The sequence below is a fragment of the Carcharodon carcharias genome, chromosome 23 (genome assembly GCF_017639515.1).
Source record: "Carcharodon carcharias isolate sCarCar2 chromosome 23, sCarCar2.pri, whole genome shotgun sequence".
Lineage (NCBI taxonomy): Eukaryota > Metazoa > Chordata > Chondrichthyes > Lamniformes > Lamnidae > Carcharodon > Carcharodon carcharias.
In genome coordinates, this window is record NC_054489.1 from 9,026,664 (window position 1) to 9,047,866 (window position 21,203).

General features: G+C 43.9%; 1 protein-coding gene across 10 annotated transcripts in view; it reads left to right on the top strand.

The window, feature by feature from the left end:
- The window catches only part of LOC121294041 (protein AF-10-like), a 156,349-nt gene that overhangs the window by 100,603 nt on the left and 34,543 nt on the right, over positions 1-21,203 (top strand). For 8 of the 10 annotated variants that reach the window (XM_041217557.1, XM_041217563.1, XM_041217562.1 and 5 more), the window contains 2 exons: positions 8,987-9,082; positions 12,980-13,158. In XM_041217557.1, the coding sequence (XP_041073491.1) occupies positions 8,987-9,082; positions 12,980-13,158 (275 nt within the window). The remainder of the gene's footprint in view (positions 1-8,986; positions 9,083-12,979; positions 13,159-21,203) is intronic. The other 2 variants (XM_041217558.1, XM_041217567.1) reach the window with 1 other exon arrangement.

A 21,203-nucleotide genomic window follows, 5' to 3' on the forward strand; every position in this document is an offset into this window, starting at 1 on the left:
CTTTATTCAAACCCCTTGGTTGGTCACAATAAGGTTTATTTAAAAGGGATCCCTTCCCCTCTGGACACCCTTTCCCAGTCCAAATGTATTTATGTTTCAGAAGGAGCCAATTTAACCAGGCTTTCTTGAGTCAGAGAAAGAGTAAGCTTATTAGTTACAAAAACACCTGAGAAAAATAATAAAAATGCAACACACATATACAGAACTGAAATAAGAACTTAAGAATCCAAATAAAAGTTTTAAAAGATATACAATTTGGTGCTTGGCTTGTCCATGAGGCCTAGAAGGCGAAATGTTGCCACTGGTAAGTTGGGTGATTCTGGTAGAGCTGACTTTGGCAGTTTCACAGTGGGTTTGGAGACACTTGGTTCTGCAGGGTAGCTGAAGAAGCTGTCCTATTTCCCTTTTTTTTGTGGCTTCTGCCAAGTCTTGCCTCCAGCAACAAAGAGAGAGAGAGAGAGAGACTTTGCCTGCAACTGCAGGGGTGACCAGTTGGTTGTCTTCTTGCTGCCTCACACACAGCACACCAGCACACGCTGCTCTGCTCTGCAGCTAGCGTTTACCCATTTTGCCCTGTGTATTCCTGTAAGGGGAAAAAAAAACATGCCTTGTGCCCAGAGTCTCTTTTCTTTGACCTCCGACCATTTTACCCATCCTGAGATATGAATCAACAGGAGGTGGATTTTAGATGACTGCTGGGACATGGTAATCCGTCTTTTTCTCTGCAGTCACGGGAGGGTAAAGCCAAGTCTTTTGCATCTTTTCTATCTGTCTCCCTTTTAAGTGTCTCTGCTTTGAAGGAGGCCATGATACCTTCTCAGGTGTGACATTCCACATTCTCTCAGGACAGGCCGGTCAGTACAATCCACATAGGAATTTTCCAGAAAGTGGTCGCTTTACATTATCAGCCGTCTTTTACTCAGTGTCCTTTCTTATATTTCTTTAAAAACACACATCTTCCTCAAAATGAGCAATATGCCCATAAGTAATTCGTGGCTGTGATTGGCTTTTCTTGACACCCCATTCTTCCTCCCGTGCTTGGTGCTGTCCGGCACTATAATTGTATCTTTAATTACTTTCCATTTCACTCGTTGTTTGATCACTTAGCAACACAAAAGAAATGAGAGAATATGTTTAAGTTACAGTACGGTGACTGATTTTAAAGGATCTATAAGCAGTGATTGATTGCTTTGTATTTCTGGTGTGAGGGGCAATTCATTGAACACAGTTTGAACCGAGAGGAGAAGGAAGCCTCTTTTGTAACTTGACCTTTAATTGCGGCCGACGTGTTTAAGGAACTTGTTCAAAGTCACCAGGCAGAGCTGGTGTACTGCATCCCCTCCAGCTCCAACCCACCCCTGCTGAGTATAAAGAACCTATGTCATCCCAGAAGGAGCTGGGGGAAGAATATACGGTTACAGAGAGGGTTTAAAATGGCCTTTGCTGTTACCGTAGCAACAGCTCATTCCAGTGAAAGGCCATTGCCATTTTAACAATAATAAATTGAAAGGTGGGTTAAAAACAAAAGGATTTTTTTTTTCTGGCCATTTGACTTAACTCATTAAGATAAGGCTCTACATTCTATCCACTTTCCTGTCTGTCTCAGAAACCTGGACAACAAATAAAGATCTGTGGAAGAAAATAGAGGCCTTTGAAATGTGGATGCTAAAATGGATGCTAAAAAATTCCATATACAGAGCACCAGACATATAGAGAGGTGCCTTGAAATTGCAAGAGCAGAAAATAGCTACTTAAAAAGTGACATCCAGAAAAGAAAATGTCAATATTTCGACCATTTAATCAGAGCTGAAAAGCTACAGAGATCTCTTCTAGAGGGCAAAGTGGAGGACAGTCGAAAGAGTGGTCGCCCCTTCTTGCCTAGCTGGATGACAGATGTCACAGAGTGAATGCAGACGAGCTACGGTGGATGACTGAGGATGGGTGTAAGCGAAATGTGACAGAGACAGCAGATCTCCAACTAGGAATAACTGCAAGCAGCAGCAATTTAATTTGAAACACCGGAATAGGAGGAGGCCATTCAGTCCTCAAACTTGTTCCACCATTCAGTTCGATCATTACTGATCTGTATCTTGATTCTGTTTACCCATCCTGGTTCCATATCGCTTCATACCCTTGCCCTACAAAACTCTTGTCAATCTCAGCTTTTAAAGCCCTCAATCAACTCCCAGCTTTAATAACTTTTTTCGGGGGGAGAGTACCAGATTTTCACTAACCTTTGTATCACCCCTGAACAGCCAGCTCTAATTTCAAGGTTAGGCCCCTTGTCTTAAACTCCCCCCATTAGAAGAAATAATTTATCTCTGTCTACACAATTGATGAGTTTAATCATCTTAAACAGCTCTAATATATCATCTCTTAAACTTCAAAACTCAACACACTATAAGCCCAGTCTATGAACCTGGCTTCCTGATTCAATCCTTTTCCTGATTCAATCCTTTCTGGTGAATGTCCACTGCACCCTCACCAAGGCCAATATACCCTTCCTAATGTGCAATACCCAAATCTGAATGGAGTACGCCTGATGTGGTCGAACTAGAAATTTGTAAAATAACAATGTAAAAGATCCCAAGACACTATTTCAAAGAAGAGCAAGGGAGGTATCTTCAGGGTCCTGGCCAATATTTATATGCACAAATTGGCTCCTGCATTTCCTAAAACAGTGAATACACTTCAAACGTAATCTAGTGGCTGTAAAGTGCTTTGGGGCATTTGGTAATCGTGCAAAACGCTATATGAATGCAAGTCTTTCTTTTGTTTAGATAACACCTTTAAGGCAGCAAAAAATATCCCAAGACTTTTCACAGAAGCGCTGACAAACAAACTATTAAGACAGAACAGCTCTCTAATGAGGAATCAGCCTGGACCAGAGATATGAGTTATCTAGCAGACAAATCAGTATCATTACACGAGAGGGCTGAGTTCTGGTATGATAGCCAAGTGGTTATGGTACTGGGCTTGTAACCCCAAGATCAAGAGTTCAAATCTCACAATGGCAAACTGTGAAACATGTAACTTCATCTGAAACAGATGGAAACAGGTTTGTACTCGAAAGAGTATCAAGAGTTCAAATCTCACCATGGCAAATTATGAAACAATGTAATTTCATCTGAATAGGAACAGATGAAAACGTGTTTGTACTCGAAAGAGTTACACGAGAGGGCTGGTGACACCTAGTATCGGTCATGACTCTTGGGAGAGAGCAGGAGGAAATGGGCCCATTGAGAAACTTGTCTCAATCTGTATCAGAGTTTCAGTAACTAGAACAACAGGGTGAGTCTTCTCCTTTACAGCAACTGAAAAATAATGGATGAGATCCAACTGGAGACTATCCCAAGAGTGATTAGAATCAGAAATGGATATTGTCACAAAGCAACCTGTTTGGAAATGCCTCACTAAACTCTCCGTTCCTCCATCTCTCTCTCCTTCTTTAAAACCCACCCCTTTGACCAACCTTTTAGCCATTCCCACAATCTCCCCAGTAAACATTGTGTCCTGGCGGATGGTCTGCAACTGATTCGTTAGACTGTTCTTTGAATTGATGGAAAGGTGGTGCATTTCCCCAACTTTCTTTATTGGTTACTAAAAGAGAGCAATGAGTTAATATTGCCATCTTGTCAAACTGCAAGATTCAGACAAATAAACAAACTCTCATTCATAAAGTTATCTGAACAACTTGCATTCATGTAGCTCCATATAGTAAAATTTAATAAGGCATTTAACAGATGCTGACCCATAGAAGGAGACATTAGAACATGTGACCAAAAACTTAGCCCAAGAGGTAGGTTTTAGGAAATGTCTTAAGGGACTGCGAGGTAAAGAGGCAGAGAGGTTTAGGGCCTAGGCAGCTGAAGGGATGATTGCCAATGTTGGGATGATGAAAATCAGGAATGCATGAGAAAATGTTCAGACTGTTTCTGTTCTGAAGCTATTCCTGCTTGCACGCCAATGTTTCGATCCTCGAGTATGGGTGTTATGAAGCAGAATGAGGGATTGATTGCGTTTCTCTCTGATCCTGATCCTGGAGGATAGGTGTGCTGTTTCAGGTCTTTGTTACTGCCACAGATGGGATACTAAAGCTCCCCATTTGTGTAAATGTTTGCTCTGCTTTGACTGTTTGAAGCTTGCACCTGTCACAGGATGTTCAGGTTGACTGGTTCCATGGTATTTCTTGGGGCTGTGTGGCTGTAGCCCGTATTGACTGTCGTGTTTCTGAATTAAGCTGCAGCAGATGATCTGGGAATGGGTGTGAGGCGTTTAGGATGATTGAAGGAGATGACGGGGTAGATGTAGAGAAGCGACTTTCTCTCGTAGGCGCTGAACAGCCAGTATCTGTGCTGTAAATTGTATGCAAATCTTTCTACTATTGCATAGAGAAAAGACCCTCAGTGAAGTCTTGCTGTGCGACGAGCTACGGAAATGTATTGTTTGTTGACTTGGAATTTCCACCCAATTCTGACATGTCTGATCGGCGTTCACGTTCTTCCATCCCTTTCAAAATGCCAATCCATGTTTAAGAAGTTGCTTTGAATGGTAGGGATGCTTGGTGGAGACTTCACTTAGATTCCCACCTGAGACTTTATTGAAATGACCAAATATTGCCTTTATTTCCTCTCTTTGTTCCTCTGCTGAAGGACTTGTTTTGGCTGCTGCCATGGCTCCATGGATACTAAATGCTCTGTCACCCCATCCAAATGGTCATCATTGATTCATAAACCCAGGTGGTGAGCCTCAGCAAGCTATTCAGCTGCAGAGGCATTACAGTCTAGCCCCATCCCTCCTTTAGCCAATTTTACTAAGGATACATAACATCCATACCAGCAGGGGTTGGTGGATAATGGTTAGGAGCAGGAATCTTGGCTGATTTCTTTCTGCCCTGCCTCTTAACCAAGGCATGTACTGAGACTTGTAACACTAAGACCAAGGCAGTATGTAAATACAAGTTGGTGTTGTGCTGTGGCAAATATTGGGGATTGCTCCGAGAATTCTGAGTAAGTGTGCTGTGCGGTGAGGGTGAGATGCTGACTCAGAATGGGCTGGTGGTTCCTAATTGATGTTTGAAGCACATAGACTAGCATATTCTTCTATTCCTCTGTCCTTCATGCACTTACTAACTCTCCCTTAAATGTATCCATGCTGTCCACCTTAACTACTCCACATGGTGTCAAACTCCACATTCTCACCACTCTTCTGAGTGAAGAAATTTCTCCTAAATTCCCCATTGGATTTATTAGTGACCTTATATTTATGGTGCCTTAGCGAATGTACACTAGTAAACTTGGAAAGGATGGAGCAAATGAATGTGTTTTGTAAAACCTGTTATTTTACAGATTGCAGCTTAGTATTCAGGTCTTGCAATTAAAGCCGAACAAAAAATATTGGCAAATGAAACTGTGCCACTGCAGCAGGAAGAAGGTGGAGGGGGTTTAATTGATCTCTTCATCCCTGTGAATACAACACTTGAAGTCCTTGTCAGGCCCGACTTGTATATTTGGCAAATGTTTAATGAATTAAAATTGACAGGAGCTGTTGATCATAAAATGACACGGTGTTTAATTGTTTACAGTCATGGCATACTCTGGAGTGCAGCAAGGTCTCCATCAGTAATTTCTTTCAGCACCAAAGGATTCTGCTAGAGTCTGAAGTTCCACATTAGAAGTGATTGGACAGTCAAAATCAAATTCCTTTCATCTCTGGAACCAGGAGTTTCAGTGCCGCTCGGGTTTATCTCTGGAAGGTCTCCTTTCTCTACTGGTTTGAACAGTCTGAATCCTGCTCAAAAACAGAATTACCTGGAAAAACTCAGCAGGTCCGGCAGCATCGGCGGAGAAGAAAAGAGTTGACGTTTCGAGTCCTCATGACCCTTCGACAGTTCTGTCGAAGGGTCATGAGGACTCGAAACGTCAACTCTTTTCTTCTCCGCCGATGCTGCCGGACCTGCTGAGTTTTTCCAGGTAATTCTGTTTTTGTTTTGTATTTGCAGCATCCGCAGTTTTTTTGTTTGAATCCTGCTCTTATTTGGCATAATCCCACTGCACAAAACTGCCTCGTATTTGGCTTTAAATTCTGGAGGACTTTGTCCTAAGTACAGTTCCATTCTGAATGACTGACTTCTGGGCCGCAACCTGATGGTCACTTTGGTCAATGATTGTTTTGCTTGTTCTTCTTTCCTTCACTCCCTCCTTCTGCTCTGCCCTCCCTCCCTCCCTCCCTCCCTCTGCTCTGCCTTCCTTCTGCTCTGCTTTGCCCTCCCTCCCTCCGCTCTGCCCTCCCTCCCCTACTCTGCCCTGCACCCCCGCCACTGCTCTGCACCCCTGCCCCTGCTCCTGCTCTGCCCTCCATCCCATGCATAGGATAGTTATTGATAAATCCAGTGAGGAATTCAGGAGAAACCTCTTTACACAGGGAGTGGTGGATGGGGAACTTGCTGCCACATGGAGAGTAGTTGAGATGAATTGCATAGATACATTTAAGTGGAAATTAGGTAAGTACGGGAAGGAGAAAGGAATAAAAGGATTAGATGAAGCAAGGAGGCAAGAGGCTCTTGTGAAGCATAAAGACCGGCATTGACATCCTATGTAATCAAAAGTATACTAGGGGGCTGCTTTATAGGCAGGTCACTTGCCTCTGTATTAATGAGAGAGCTGTAAACAGTTTGTGTGATATTGGAGTTCACAGTTTAGCAGAGAGCGTTCCAGTGAGGTGTGTAATAGGAACGGTGTGGCTCCTCCATTAAGTGACTGTGCCCACATCCCATCAGAGTGTGTGACAGCATGGGGCGTTTTATAGAAAAGCTGCTTAAATGGTTTCTCCATTAGCGAGGGAGCTGTAAAGCCCATGTATGTGTACTAGGTGAGTTTTACAGCGCAGGGGAGCGTGTTACAGAGCAGTGGTTTTATATGGTTTCTCTTATTTGTGATGGAGAAATAAACAATGTGGGTTCTCTCTGTGCAGGATAATTATCTTGTGTATAGTGTGGGGAGGGGGTCATTGTGCTTGGCTCTCCGCCAGCCCTTTAGATTTCAACAAAAGGAGCCAATCTCTGTAGCTGGGGCGGGGACGGTGGTAGAGAGAGTCCGCCACTCCAAAGGCAGCGATAGGACCCTTAGATCACCACAAGTGCTGGGTGGTTGCTGGGCGACCAAGTTGACAAGCTTGTGTAAATATGCTAATTCCATTCTGGAGGGCACTTGGAAATGGCAAGTGTGCGGTGTCATTTAAACAGGGAGGGGGTGGGGTGGGGGGTAGAATCAGGAAGAGGAGCAGCAGGCCCACAGTGCAAGCTGACCTGGGTCACCGACACTCATTATTCACAAAGCTTTCATGAACCACACAGCAGTTTGTAATTGCTTCATCTCCTGAACTCGACACAGGACAAGGGAAGGTTTCCCTCGCTCTACCCCATCTCGATGGTTGCCAACCCTCCAGGATTGCCCTGGAGTCTCCAGGAATTAAAAGACTAATCTTCAGGAGCATACGCACAGGGGAAATTTTAAAAATAAATATATATTTTGAATAGTCTGGCTGTTAGTAATAAAAATATAAGGGATGGAAAGAAAGGCTGACTTGTGAAAAGTCACCCAATTGTCTTTGGCAGCATCGCGAGGATGGGCATGTCAGGCACCCAATGGTGGGTGGGTAAACGAGGAGATCATGTGATGGCACTTCCAGGAATTCATCCAACCAGAGTTGGGAACCCCACTGCAGCCCAACAATCTCCTCTCTGGGAGAAAGGAAACGGTGGGAATGGGAGTGAGCGTTTCTAACCAGGGTTTGGTGGGGGATGAGGCGGGAGGGTGGGGAGTGAATGTGATGAGAAAATGAAGTTGTGAAGGAGAATTCACAGCGGTGAGCTTTTATGTGTCATGGGGGGGGTCTTCCAAAGAACATTTTTCCTCTTTGGCCTGGTTCCTTTCTTCAGCCACAGCTGCTGTGCAGCTCCTCACTGGTGCCATGTGCACATGACCATTCTTAAGGACTTCCTGATGGCGAGTGTTTGTGCACCTGCAGTTTCCAGCAGAGCTCGCCAGGGTGTGATTGAGCTAATTATTGTCTTTTTCCCCTTCCCTAGCTGGAGTACTATGTCCACTTCTGGGCACCACACGTTAGGAAGGATGTGAAGGCGTTGGAGATGTGCAGAGGAATGGTACCAGAATGGTAGCAGGGGTGAGAGACCACAGTTATGTGGAGGGACTGGAGAAGCTGGGATTGTTCTCCTTCGAGCAGAGAAGGCTAAAGGGAAATTTAACAGAGGCTTTTGGCATTATGAAGGGTTTTGATAAGGCAGATAAGAAACTGACAGGAGGTGGTTAACAAGAAGACACAGGTTTAAGGTAATTGGCAAAGACACCAGTGGGGGAAATAGAATTTTGTTTTTGCAATGCAAGTTATGATCTGGGATGCACTGCCTGGTGAAAGGGAGATGGAAGCAAATTCAATAATGACTTTCAAAAGGCAATTGGATAAATATTTGCAAAGGAGAAAATTGCAGGACCATAGGGAAAGCGCAGGGGAGTGAGAATAATCGGATAACTCTTTCAGACAGAGGCATGATGGGCCGAATGGCCTTCTATGCTGTATCATTCTAATTCACACACTAAGGCTGATAGTAGCCCTGCATTGTGTCTCAAGATTAAATGACTCAGCACCGGGCAGGTCTTTCTGGTCAGTGTAGCCCAAGACCTCCATTACTACTGAAACCTGCATTCCTCCTACAGTTATCCAGCCTTTAGAAACCAAATTCCTGCTTTAGCTCATCTCTTTTCAAACATAGTGCTACTTGCTCAAGCGGAAAAGCCCTTTTTCCCTCCACTCCCTGCCACCAAATAAAGAGTTTCACGCGAGATGGTGAATTTACCGAGTCTTGGGGAACAGACTCCGTTCCTGAATGGTTTTAAGGAAATGTTATCTGTAGATCTTGGTGTACTGTGGAGCGTTCTGATACGAGAATCTCCCTTTCCCTAAATAGCGAGTTCCCAATCTCGACCAGGCTGTCCCGGGTGGCGAGGGAGCCACAGAGTGGAAGCGAGGGACTTTCTCACAGGGAAGGAGAGACGCTTTGAGGGTGAGTCGTTGACACCTCTGGGCACTGACTCGTTAGCCAAACACTGAGTAGTAATTTGTTGAGCACCTTGGGGAAGATTGGCAAGTTAAATGGGCCCATCTTCTGAAACTAGGAATGACAGCAGAAGGACAGGATTGAGGTGAAAAATTGTCCTTTATTCACCACACACCAAACATACCTAATTGGGGAGATAGTGGTGTAGTGATAATGTTACTGGACTAGTAATCTAAAGGCCCACGCTAATGCCCTGTGTACATGGGTTCAAATCCCACCACGGCTGGTGGAATTTAAATTCAGTTAATAAATCTGGAACTATAGAGCTAGTCTCAGTAATGGTGACCATGATAACTACCATCGATTGTTGTAAAAACCCATCTGGTTCATTTGTGTCCTTTAAGGAAGGAAATCTGCCATCCTTACCTGGTCTGGCCTACGTGTGACTCCAGACCCACAGCAATGGGGTTGACACTTGCCAAGCAAGACACACATTTCATGTGCAATTAGGGATGGGCAATAAATGTTGTTCTTATCAGTGATGAAAGAATTTAAAAAATCATGTCTGTCCTAATGATAGAATGTACAGCACAGAAACCACCTATTCAGCCCAACTGGTGTTTATATGCTGCACATGAGCCTCATCCCATCCTACTTCATCCAATCTTATCAGCAAATACATGACCTTTATTGCTCATTCGTTATTTAGCTTAATCTTAAAAGTTTGATTGGATAGTGAGTTCCACATTCTCACCACTCTGAGTAGAGAGATTTCTCCTGAGTTCCCTTTTGGATTTATTGGTGACCATTTTATAATGGTCACCTCTAGCTTTGGGCTCCTCCCACAAGTGGAACCATCTTTTGAAGATGTTTCTCCTGAATTCTTTATTGGATTTATCAATAACGAGTTATATTCATGACCATTAGGTTTGAAGTCATCATACTTCACATGACCTGCTTCAAAAAAGCACCTTATAAATGTAATTCTCACATACCTCTGCACCTATTTGAATTTCTTATACCATTTTTTTTAAGCTTTGACTCACCTTGGTTACCAACTATACAGTGTCCCCTTTTCAACTCGGCTCACTCTCCGAGACTGTTGCATTCTCTTGGGCGCTCTCTTTTAACAGTTTGCTCAAAAAGAAACAGAAAATGCTGGTAAAACTCAGCAGGTCTGGCAGCATCTGTGGAGAGAGAAACAGAGTTAACGTTTTGAGTCCCTGATTCTTCTTCAGAGCTAAAGGAAAGTGATGTCAGGCCTGCTGAGCTTTTCCAGCGTTTTCTGTTTATATTTCAGATTTCCAGCATCCGCAGCATTTTGCTTCAATCTTGCTTCTGCTCAAGTTGTTTCCTGAAGAGAAAGTGTATTTTTTTTCCATATTTTGTTTTACCTGCTTCGTTCTGTTTCTGAGGCTTCAGAGAGTTTATTTTGAAACTTGTGTGTTCTTTCTCGTGCTGATGCTAATAGCTCTCGTGGAGCCCGTCGCTGATATTAGCTTTTATTGTTGGATTTTTGGGGGGTCAGTTTCTCTCCACCTCAACATCTTATGATTCCTGTCCCCCCCAATCAGCTTGGAGACTAGGTTAACCCTGTTACTCTCCTGGTTCGTACTTTCCAGCAATGGTCACTGATCAGAAACTCTGGATAGTTGGTGGGGACAGTTTTAGCCTAGCGCTCATCTCCACCCCAGTCTGGATTGTGTGCAACGATGAGTTTACCTTCAACCCCAATTGATTCACTATTGAAGCTAATCCCGCCCATTCCTGCCTGGCAAGTTAGCTTAAGATTAAACCCCTCGTTCTTTTCCCTGCACCCTCCCTGGCCAACCACAGCTGGTGGTTCAGTGGGTAGCACTCTTGCCCCTGAGTCACAAGATTCCTGGTTCAAGTCCCACTCCAGTGCCTGAGCACAAAAACCAAGGCTGGTTCTCCAATGCAGTACTGAGAGAGTGCTGCTTTGTCAGCGGTGCCGTCTTTCAGCTGAGTTGGTAAACTGAGGCCTTGTCGGTTCTCTCAGGTGGACCTAAAAGATCCCAATACACTATTTGGGAAGCTCTCCTTAGTGTCCTGGCCAATATTTATCCTTCAATCAACTTCAGAAAAACACATGATCTGCTCGTTATTGCATTGTTGTTTGTGAGTTTGCTGTGTGCAAATTGGCTGCCGCATTTCCTACATTCCTACAACTTCAAACAGTATTTCATAGGGTGTAAAGTGGTCATGCGAAGGTACTATATTAATGCAAGTCTTTCTTTTTTCTACTGAATTCCCAGCTCTGGTTAGTTAACTCAGAAAACCCAGGACTTTTCCTACTCTTGTGCAGATCAACTGAAAACTTTCACTGAGAGATTGGGGCACTTGTTTTGTGTATAAAAAAAACACTTTTTTTCCTGGGAAAAATACATTTTACTCCACCTTGGTTGTAAAGGGGGATGGTACCCATGTGGCCATATGACTGCACCAGGAATCCAGGGGCCTGGACTAATGATCCAGAGACCTGAGTTCAGATCCCACTGCGGTAGCTGTGGAATTCAAATCTGGCTCACTAAATAAACCTGGAATCAAAAGCTGGTGTCAGTAGCGGTGACTATGAAACTACTTGATTGTTGTAAAAACCCATCTGGTTCACTTATGTCCTTTAGGGAAGAAAGTCTGTCGTCCTTACCCAGTCTGAACGATATGTGACTCAAGACCCATGCCAATGTGGATGAGACTGCCCTCTGAAGTAGCTTAGTGAGCCACTCCATGCAATTATAGATGGAAAATAAATAATTATTGATTTTTGCTAGCGATACATGAATAAATTTAAAAGCCCCAAACTGAGCAACATTAAGTGCTGAGTTACTCAGTGAAGGTAAGGAGTCTGTCAGCAGGTGGGCAATGAAGTTCACCGAGGACCATCATGCTTGGGCGGTCTCTTGTGCCTCCTGCTTGCCAGTGATAGATGCATTTGTTGGACTCAAATATAGGACTCTTAGACCTAGAGGTGTGAAGCTAAGGGGACAAATTGGGATGGGATATTGTTACAGAAAGAAGTGAAATGCATCACTATACAAAGCCTCGCACAGCCAAAAAAAATTCTTTAAATGTTCCATGGGCAGTTTAAAATTATTGTCCGCAGCTATTTCCACTGAGATGAGGCGAATGGTTTCAGCCATGAAATCCAAGTGTCCCTTGACGGGAGAGGGGATCGAAGACCCAAGTAGGGGTTCAGCATGTGCTGCCTGCAGTGTGGGGTCGTGGTGAATGGAAAGCGGGGCAGCGGGGTGGGTGGGTGCCCGGGTGGGTGGGTGCCCGGGTGGGTGGGTGCCCTGATCCTCCAGGACACCAAAACCAGTGCTCCCAGTGAGGGAGGTTTTAAACCGGGATCCTTGTCCCTTCCATCGCTCTTTCAGCAACTTTGCATTGTTACGTCTGCATGAGTTGTTTAAATTGGCCCAGATTGGTTGCCCCCATTCCTTTTATTTTTACTGTATCTTAACGGGGCTCTGTTGGTAAATGAGGTCCGAGGAGAATCTCACCCCCTTTTCGCATTTTGTGAAGCAGAGAAGTTGCTGATTAGGGTTCTCAGTGAAATTCCACTTTTGGCATGTCAAAAACCAGATCGCAATATAGGTTAGAATGCAGCAAAAGCAACAGCCTCCTTCCAGCACATTAATCCTTCTGTCTCCCCATTGCTCAAAAGCAAATCAAGCCAGCCAGCCTCAGAATTCAAACCACAATTCCACTTGAAATTAATAATGTGAGCGCCCTAATCTAACAAAGCTGTTTTTGAGTGGGACTGTAGCTTTGGGTTTGGGCGTTGATAGAAGTGGTTTCACCTCTTGTTGGGTTTAATCCAGGGCTGTTCTAGCGTTAACAGCAGATGTCAGCTTCTGATGCTTCTCTCTGCCCTGGTAGGTGTCTATGCGAATAAGGAAATTCCCTTATCGCTGAGTGGTGGAATGTTAGGAACCGGATGCAGCACGCCACTCTCATCCAACATCCTCCCCCATCACCGTACCACCCACTTGATGCACCTCAGCCGACCGTCGTTGCCTGGGAGCATGACTGCTACCGCCTCCATCAGCTCCTCACAGGTAAGACCTTTACTCCAGCGAAACTATCTTCAGTTTTCTATTCTCTCCTCTTGGTTGTTTCCTGAGCCATCGGCTGTGGCTCAGTGAGCAGTATCCTCAACCCAGGGTCGGAAGGTTGTGGGATCAAGCCCCACCCCAGAGACTTGAGCAGAAAATCCAGGCTGACACTCCCAGTGCAGTACTGAAGGAGTGCTGCACTGTCAGAAGCGCAGTCTTTCAGTTGAGACGTTAAACCGTCAGCTGGACATAAAACACCCCAAGGCACTGTTTTGAAAAAGAGCAGGAGAATTCTCTCTGTCTGAGCCAATACTTGTCCCGCAAGCAGCCCCGAAACAGTTTCTCGTAATTATCACATTGCGGCTTGTGGGAGCTTACTGTGCACAAATTGGCTGCTGCATTACCTATGTTGCAACAGTTACTACACCAAAAAGGACTTCATTGGTTCTGAAGCACATTGGGACTTCCCGAGATTGTGAAAGGCGCTGTATAAAGGTCATGGAACTTTTATTTGTAAAGCACCAGGAAACAGAGAATCATAGAAGTTTACAGCATGGAACGAGGCCATTCAGCCCATTGCATGCATGCCCAGCCAACATGGATCAATCAGCCTAAGCCAACTATCTGGCTTTTGGTCCGTAGCCTGTAGGTTATGGCACTTCAAGTGCATATCCAAGTACTTTTTAAATGTTCTGAGGGCTTATGCTTCTATCATCCTTTCAGGTAGTGAGTTCCATATCCCCACCACCCTCTGGGTGAAAAAGATCCCCTTGGAATCTCCTCAAAACTTCCTACCTCTTATCCTAAATCTGTGTCCCCTGGTTATGGATCCTTCAACTAAGCCTTCCTGTAGACCCCTCATAATTTTATACCCTTCAATTAGGTCTCCCCTCAGCCTCCTCTCTTCCAAAGAAAAGCACCCTAGCCTATCCAGTTTCCCCTCATAAGTAAAATTCTCCAGCCAAGGGCAATCTTGTAAATCTCTTCTATACCCTCTCTAGTGCATTTACATCTTTCCTATTATATATATTCAGAAGCCCATTCAAAATTTGTCATGTAGAAAAAAAACAGCAGCCATTTTACCACCAATGTCTCTCAAACAGGGAAGAGATGAATGATCAGTTGGGTGGTTTAGTAAGGGTATTAGGAGAGGAAAGTGTGTTAGCCAGGACACTCGGAGAGCTTAGATGAAAGCAAAATAGTGCAGATGCTGGAAATATGAAAGAAAAACAGAAAATGCTGGAAAAACTCAGTAGGTCTGACAATATCTGTGGAGAGAAAAACAGTTAACCTTTCGAGTCCGTATGACCCTTCTTCAGAGCTAAAGAGAAGTGGAAATGTGATTAAATTTATACTGTTTAAGGGGGGTGGAACAGGTGGAGCTGGATTGAAGGCCAGCGATAGGTGGGGTAAAGGAGAGATTGACAAAGATGTCATGAACAAAAGGACAAAGGGAGTGTTAATGATCGTGGTTAGTGGTAGTGGTTTTAGCCCTTACAACTACCATTAAACTCCCTTTGTCCTTTAATTCATGACACCTTTGTCAATCTCTCCTTTACCCCACCTATCACTGGTTTTATCTCCAGCTTCACCTGCTCCACCCCCTAAACAGTATAAATCTCATCACATTTCCACTTCTCTTTAACTCTGGAGAAGAGTCATACGGACTCTAAACAGCAGCTGTTTTTCTCTCCAAAGATGCTGTCAGACCTGCTGAGGTTTTCCAGCATTTTCTGTGTTTCTCTCGCTCAGAGACCTCCTGCTGATCAGCTAGTGCCATTGGATCTTTAATTTCCCAGAACGAGGGTCCCTGCTGCAGTTAACCTTGCAGTGAGCTCAGCCAGAAATGGGTGGTTGCTGGGTGAGAATAGGACTGTGCTTTGTTATGAGGCCCCTTGTGGTTAAACGGCTCCCCAGCAATCTAGGCTCTTACTTGGATAAGATGCTGGTGAGTGAGCTCTGATTGTGGGATTGTACGCAGTGCTGGAGAAAACGACCCCAAAAAGGCAGCAGGTCTTGCTTGCTTGCCCCAGAAGTCAACAATTAATTTTCCTCTTTGCTTATCTGAGAGTTCCCCTCTGTGGCCTGGTCAACATTTACCCCTCAACCCAGCGTCACTAAATGAACAAGTTGTCTGCTCATTTACTTCATTGATTTTCTGGGATCTTGCTATGCGCCACATTGCAAGAGTGACTACCTTTTTAGAAATGCTTCCATGGCTGTGAAGTGCTTTGGGATGTCCTCGGGTTGTGAAAGGTGCTAAGTAAATGCAAGTTTTCCTTTTTTAAGGCTAGCTCCTGTAACTGTTCAATTCCGTGATGAGTAGCTGTGGCCAGTTTTTCAGCTGTTTTCTGTCAGGCTGAGATCAGAGATTGAATTGTGAAGAAGTCCCCAAGCATCCTAATGTTTTAACATTTTGTGTCATCATTTTCAAGCCAGAAGTGAATCCAGTGAGGATTTTATGGGTTGGTGAGTGTGGAAGGCTGAGATTATGGTGAGCTGGGTCAGAGTATGGACTGCCACCTGCTGGTTAAACATTGATCTGTGCTTCAGGAACTGCACAGAGCTACAATTTCCACTACATGACCCAACACCTCACCTGCCTCAAGATCACTATTAACCCTAACTTTGCTGGGAAGCGAAGACACACACAATGCAAAAGGCAGGCTGGTGAATTCGAGCAATGAGTTGTAACACTCTGTGGAATTCAGAGGAATGAGATTCCGAAGGAGCCTGACAGGGCAGACACCGAGGTTGTTTCGAATCTCGAACGCCGGGGCACAGCCTCAGGATAAGGGAACGATCGTTTAGCATCAAGATTGTGAATCTTTGGACTTCTCTACCCCAGAGGGTTGTGGATGTTCCATGTTGAACGTATTTAAGGCTGGGACAGGCAGATTTTTGGTGTCTCAGGGAATCGAGGGATATGAGGAGCGGGAGGGAAAATGGACTTGAAGCCCAAGATCAGTCATGATCATATTGAGCAGGCTCGAGGAGCCATATGATCTACTCCTATTTCTTCTGTTCTTATATGCTCAGGGGATGCAGTATCCATAGTTCCAGGTCAGGGACAGCACAGTTCACTGCAGAGTGAAGCTCTCTTTACTCGGCCCCAGGCACAAAACAACATCCTAAATGCACAATTCTGGTATTTGTTTCCCCTACCATCTCCCCTTCAGGCTGCCTTATTGCAATTACCAATTATCACTTCAAAGGTTAATTAGTAAAAAAAAAGGAGTTAATTGACACAAAAGAATGAAATTCTATATATCTTTTTAAAGGCACGTCCATTTGAACTGTGTTAAGTGTCAGTCGTGGCTTAGTTGAGTCTAGCACTTGAGTCAGAAGGTTGTGGGTTCAAGTCCTCCTCCACCTTATCCAGTCTGACACTCCAGTGCAGTACTGAGGGAGTGCTGCTCTCTCAGGTAAAGGATCCCATGGTGCTATTTACATAAGAACAGGGCAGTTCCTCTGAGTGGCCTGGCAAGTGTTTCTTCCTCCGCCAACATGAAGGGAAACAGAGAACCTGCCAATGAAGTATTTAACTGAAATGTAACCACTATTGAAATGCAGGAAAAAGGAGCAGCCAATTTGCTCACAGCAAGCTCGTCCTTACAGCAGTGAAATATTTACCAGGTAATCGGTTTTATTGAGAGCAAATATTGAACAGGAGTCAGGAGAGAACTCCCCTGCTGTTCTTTGAAATAGCGCCATGGAATCTTTTATGTCAACCTGCAAAGTTTCACATCTGATCCGAAAAGATGGCATCCTCAAAAGTGCAGCGCCCCCTCATTACTGCACCAGGAATGTCAGCCTGGATTAAGTGGCCAAGTGTCTGGATTGGGATTTGAACTCATGAACGTCTGACTCAGAGGCATAAGTGCAACCAACTGAGAACGATGCTCACAAGATTCTTTCCTTCTAATTAAAAGCGTGCTCTGCCTGTACACATGGGACCAGGTTTTGGGATTGTGTGTGTTGGGCAATCTCCCATATAATTCATAATGCTGCAAATGCTGGAAATCTGGAATATTAAGAGAAAACATTTGTCGGGGCAGGCAGCATCTGTGCAGAGGGAATGACAAAGAGTCAACGATCTTCCATCAGAACTGGAAGAAATTTGAGATTTAACAATTCTTGGGCAAATGCGGAGACAGAAATATTGTGGGGTGTTTTTGGCGGTGGGGGTGGGGGTGGTGGATGGGGTGACCGCATGGTGGGGGAAGAAGGAATGAAAGAGGGAAAGGTCTGTCTGTGGTCAAGAGGAAGACAGAATTGGGGGAGCCACATTATCCTGGTTTCTGATGCTTCCAAAATAAGGAAGGCAAACTCGCCTGCAGTGTGAAGTGTCACTAACTCGTATACGGTTATAAAAAAAGCCACAATGTTCATGGAATAAACCTGGTGATTTGCTGCAGAGATGTCGAGAGAGAGCAAGACGTGTGCAGTTGTCCTCCAACCTGTTGCTCAGTTTAAAGAGGTGCTGGACAGGAAATGATGAGGTGTGATTGCAGTTTGTAAAGTGGCCTGATGCAGACTCCTCAGAGGAGTTTGTAAAGCACAGTTTAAAAATAAAAGCCTTCTTGAGCATCTGGAAGCCATTCACAAGTTGAGGAGAAGCTGTATGCTCCTTTAGCGTTTTATGGTACTTTGGTTTGAATGAGTATCAATGCCACTGAGACTACCAGTCCACAACTTCACCTAGTGGTGCTGGTTCAAACAACAACGTGCATATATGGAGAGAGATTTTCCATGACTTCAGGACATCTCAAATTGCTTCACAGGCAAAGAAGTACATTTGAAGTGTAATTACTGATGCCATGTAGAAAATGTGGCAGCCAATTTGATCACAGCAAGCTCCCACAAACAGCAATGTGATAATGACTAAATAATCTGTTTTTGTGATGTTGATTGAGGGATAAATATTGGCCCAGGACACTGAGGTGGACTCCCCTCCCCTCTTCGCAATAGACCCATGGGATCTTTTGCCTCTACCTGAGAGGGAAGACAGGGCATCGGTTTTAAGATCTCATCTGAAAGACTGACAGGGTAGCACTCCCTCAGTACTGCTTTGGAGTTTCAGCCTTAATTTTTGTGCTCAAATGTCTGCAATGGAGCTTAATCCCACAACCTTCTGACTCAGGCAAGAGTGCTATCAACTGGGCCATGGCACTGACACAGCCAGTAGGAGTGACAAGAAAAAGAACAGGGAGGTCTCCTGGCATCCTGGCCAACATTCATCCATTGCCCAACATCATCCTCATAAGTCAGCTAGCTACTTATCGCAGTGACTGTTTTGTGGAATTTATTGGATGCAAATTGGCTGCCAAGATAACATCAGTGACTGTATTTCAAAAAGAATTGTCAATAGCTTTGGGACATCCTGAAGATGGGGAAGGCATGAATGCAAATCATTTCTTTTGCAGTAAAACCAACAAGTCCTGGGTTTGTACAGCCATTCTGTTTATATATAGACAAATGCATGCACACACAAACACAGACACAGACACACACACACATGTAAACACATGCATCTTCAATGATCATGTTAAGAGGAATGTTCCATATACTGACATGCAACTGTGCACACATGTATTTGGTTTGTTGTGAATGATTTTTAGTTTATTAGTCTTAATCTACTCATGGACCTGTGACTTTTTTTGCTGGAAAGAGAGAGGACTACACTATGTCACATAGGAGATTAAATGGGTCTGACATAGAGAACTGTACTGAGATTTATTGTTGGCTGCATAACTTTTAAATGAAACTTGAAATAGAACTCAGGGTTGAACAGTCAAGACTTGTGCATTTACTCGCTGAATCCTAACTACTTTGTATCAAAAAAAAGTGAGCTAAGGTGGATAAAATATTGATGTGAAATATCACAGTTGGAGTTACCGAATTGCATGGGATTCTGACAGTTTCTGAGATTTTTGAGGATCAAGGCCCATGATTGCTTCCCTTTTAATTAGCTGGTTCTTAGTGAGTGAATAAGTCCAACTGCAGTTTTATTTTTAACTTGGCACCCTGGAGTATCTGGGATTTTTTTGGTAGCTTTGAGGATCACATTCCATGATTCCATTCATTTTTCCTTGAAAATGGCAACTTGCTGGACTCATTTAAATGAAAGTAAACTTTGGTCTGTGCCTTAAAAGAATATATTTTTAAATGAACAGAATCCGATGAAGTCATGCTTGAAAAGAATGTGCTGAGATGGGCCAAGTTGGAAAAGTGAAGCAACTGTTTTATCGATGAAAGTCGCACCAGAGAAACAAAATATAGACTTGCATTAATCTAGCACCTTTCACCTGCATTTTGGTGCTCAAGTCTCTGTGGAGTGGGCCATGAACCCACACCCATGTAACTCAAGGTTGAGATTGCAATGCATTGAGCCAAAGTTACAAAAAGCAGTGAACTAACAGATTTTTTTGGCAGTGCGCAGGGATAGATTAAACCAGGCTCGGCCTCTCCATGGACTTGGTTTGATGGGCTGAATGGCCTCTTCTTGCTCTTGATTTTACGCTTTTGCTCCCTTTCCAGATGAAATGGGATGGGACTGATACGTCAGGCTGGCTACTGTTTCTGCCTTGTATCACTTTGCACTTAACACTTTGTCATTTTTGACACAAGCAGTTCCAATGCCATCCCCCTGCAATGCAAATAATTTGCGATTCTGTCGGGAAGTAAATCAGTTCTCCAGTTGGTAGCCTTGTCCACTTTTTTTAAACATGCAGCCAGTACACAGAATGTATTTAAATGTTTATAGCAGAGTGAGATTTATAACCATTTTATGTAGCTTGTGCAAATGTGTTTTATTTTTATTGGAGCTACTGAACACAAAGTTGAGAGACTGCTGCAGTCGGGAAAACCTTTGATTGGGAACACTCCACTATTTACAAGGGAGTTCATCCTAAACCAGGCTGTTAAAGGGGGAATTTCACCGTCAGGGTTCCACTTAAAAGTCAAACTAAATGAAACGCACTATAAATGAGCTAATCTATTCTAAGTGCACTTCCCAATTTAGAACCGTTACTGCTTCTAATACTTATCCAGTGCCTCGTGCAGAACGAAGGCCAGGTCTGTGCTGCAGTAGTTTTGGCCACAAGTCAGATAATTGGCCGTACTACCACTGGGCAAGGGGGAGGTTGGGTGGGTTTTACGGAGGGAAGAGCCAGGCTTTTTTGCTTCTGATCATTAACCAGTGACCAGTGAGGAAAGGGTCACATGTGGAGGTGATTCCGTCTTTAGTCATTTAGCCTCTTGACACTTTCTCAACCTGCGTATTAAGGAATGGTTATTTGGATGGCATCCCCTGCCCCCCACCCCCCCCCCCTTCACTGAACAAGGAGAGGAATGGAAGAACCTGGGAAAATATTACAATTAATGTTGAGATTTATTTTTCTCAATTTCAATTTTTCCTTTTGTTCAGGTTATCTAGAGAGGTTTTAGATCAACCAGAATAATTGAGGGTGTTGTGGGGTGTCAGTAATGAAATGAAAGGCATCTCGAAGCAGGATGGGAGATTTTTATGCAGCTAGTAAATTGTGTTTTATTGTCTGTGCTCAGTTCGTGCATATATCAGGGGTTTTTCTGTTATCTGAAAAGGAAGAATGTGCAGGGTTATGGGGAGAAGGTGGGGGAATGGCATTAGGTAAATTGCTCATTTGGAGAGCTAGTGCAGAGACAATGGGCCTTCTGTCCTGTAACAATTATGTGATTTTTTTTTTAGTATATAAAATGGTGGCAGAATTTGGAGAGACCTCAGAAACCTGCTCCACAGAGACATTTAGTGACCAGAGGTTGCAAATACACTGTGGTGGTTGACAAAAGCAAAATTGAACAGGAATGTTTGATGCAGCAATTTCACAATAGAAAATGTTGACAGAAAGATAGCGACAAGTCCTCAGACAGGTGGCAATTTTCATAAACAGGAAATGTGTGGCCTACACAAGAATTTAAGTGTCTGCATTTTTCAGCACTTGCAAAGGAACTGTACTCATGAAAATATTCTCTTCTGTGTCTCCTTTAGTGGAGAATAAAGATTGTTA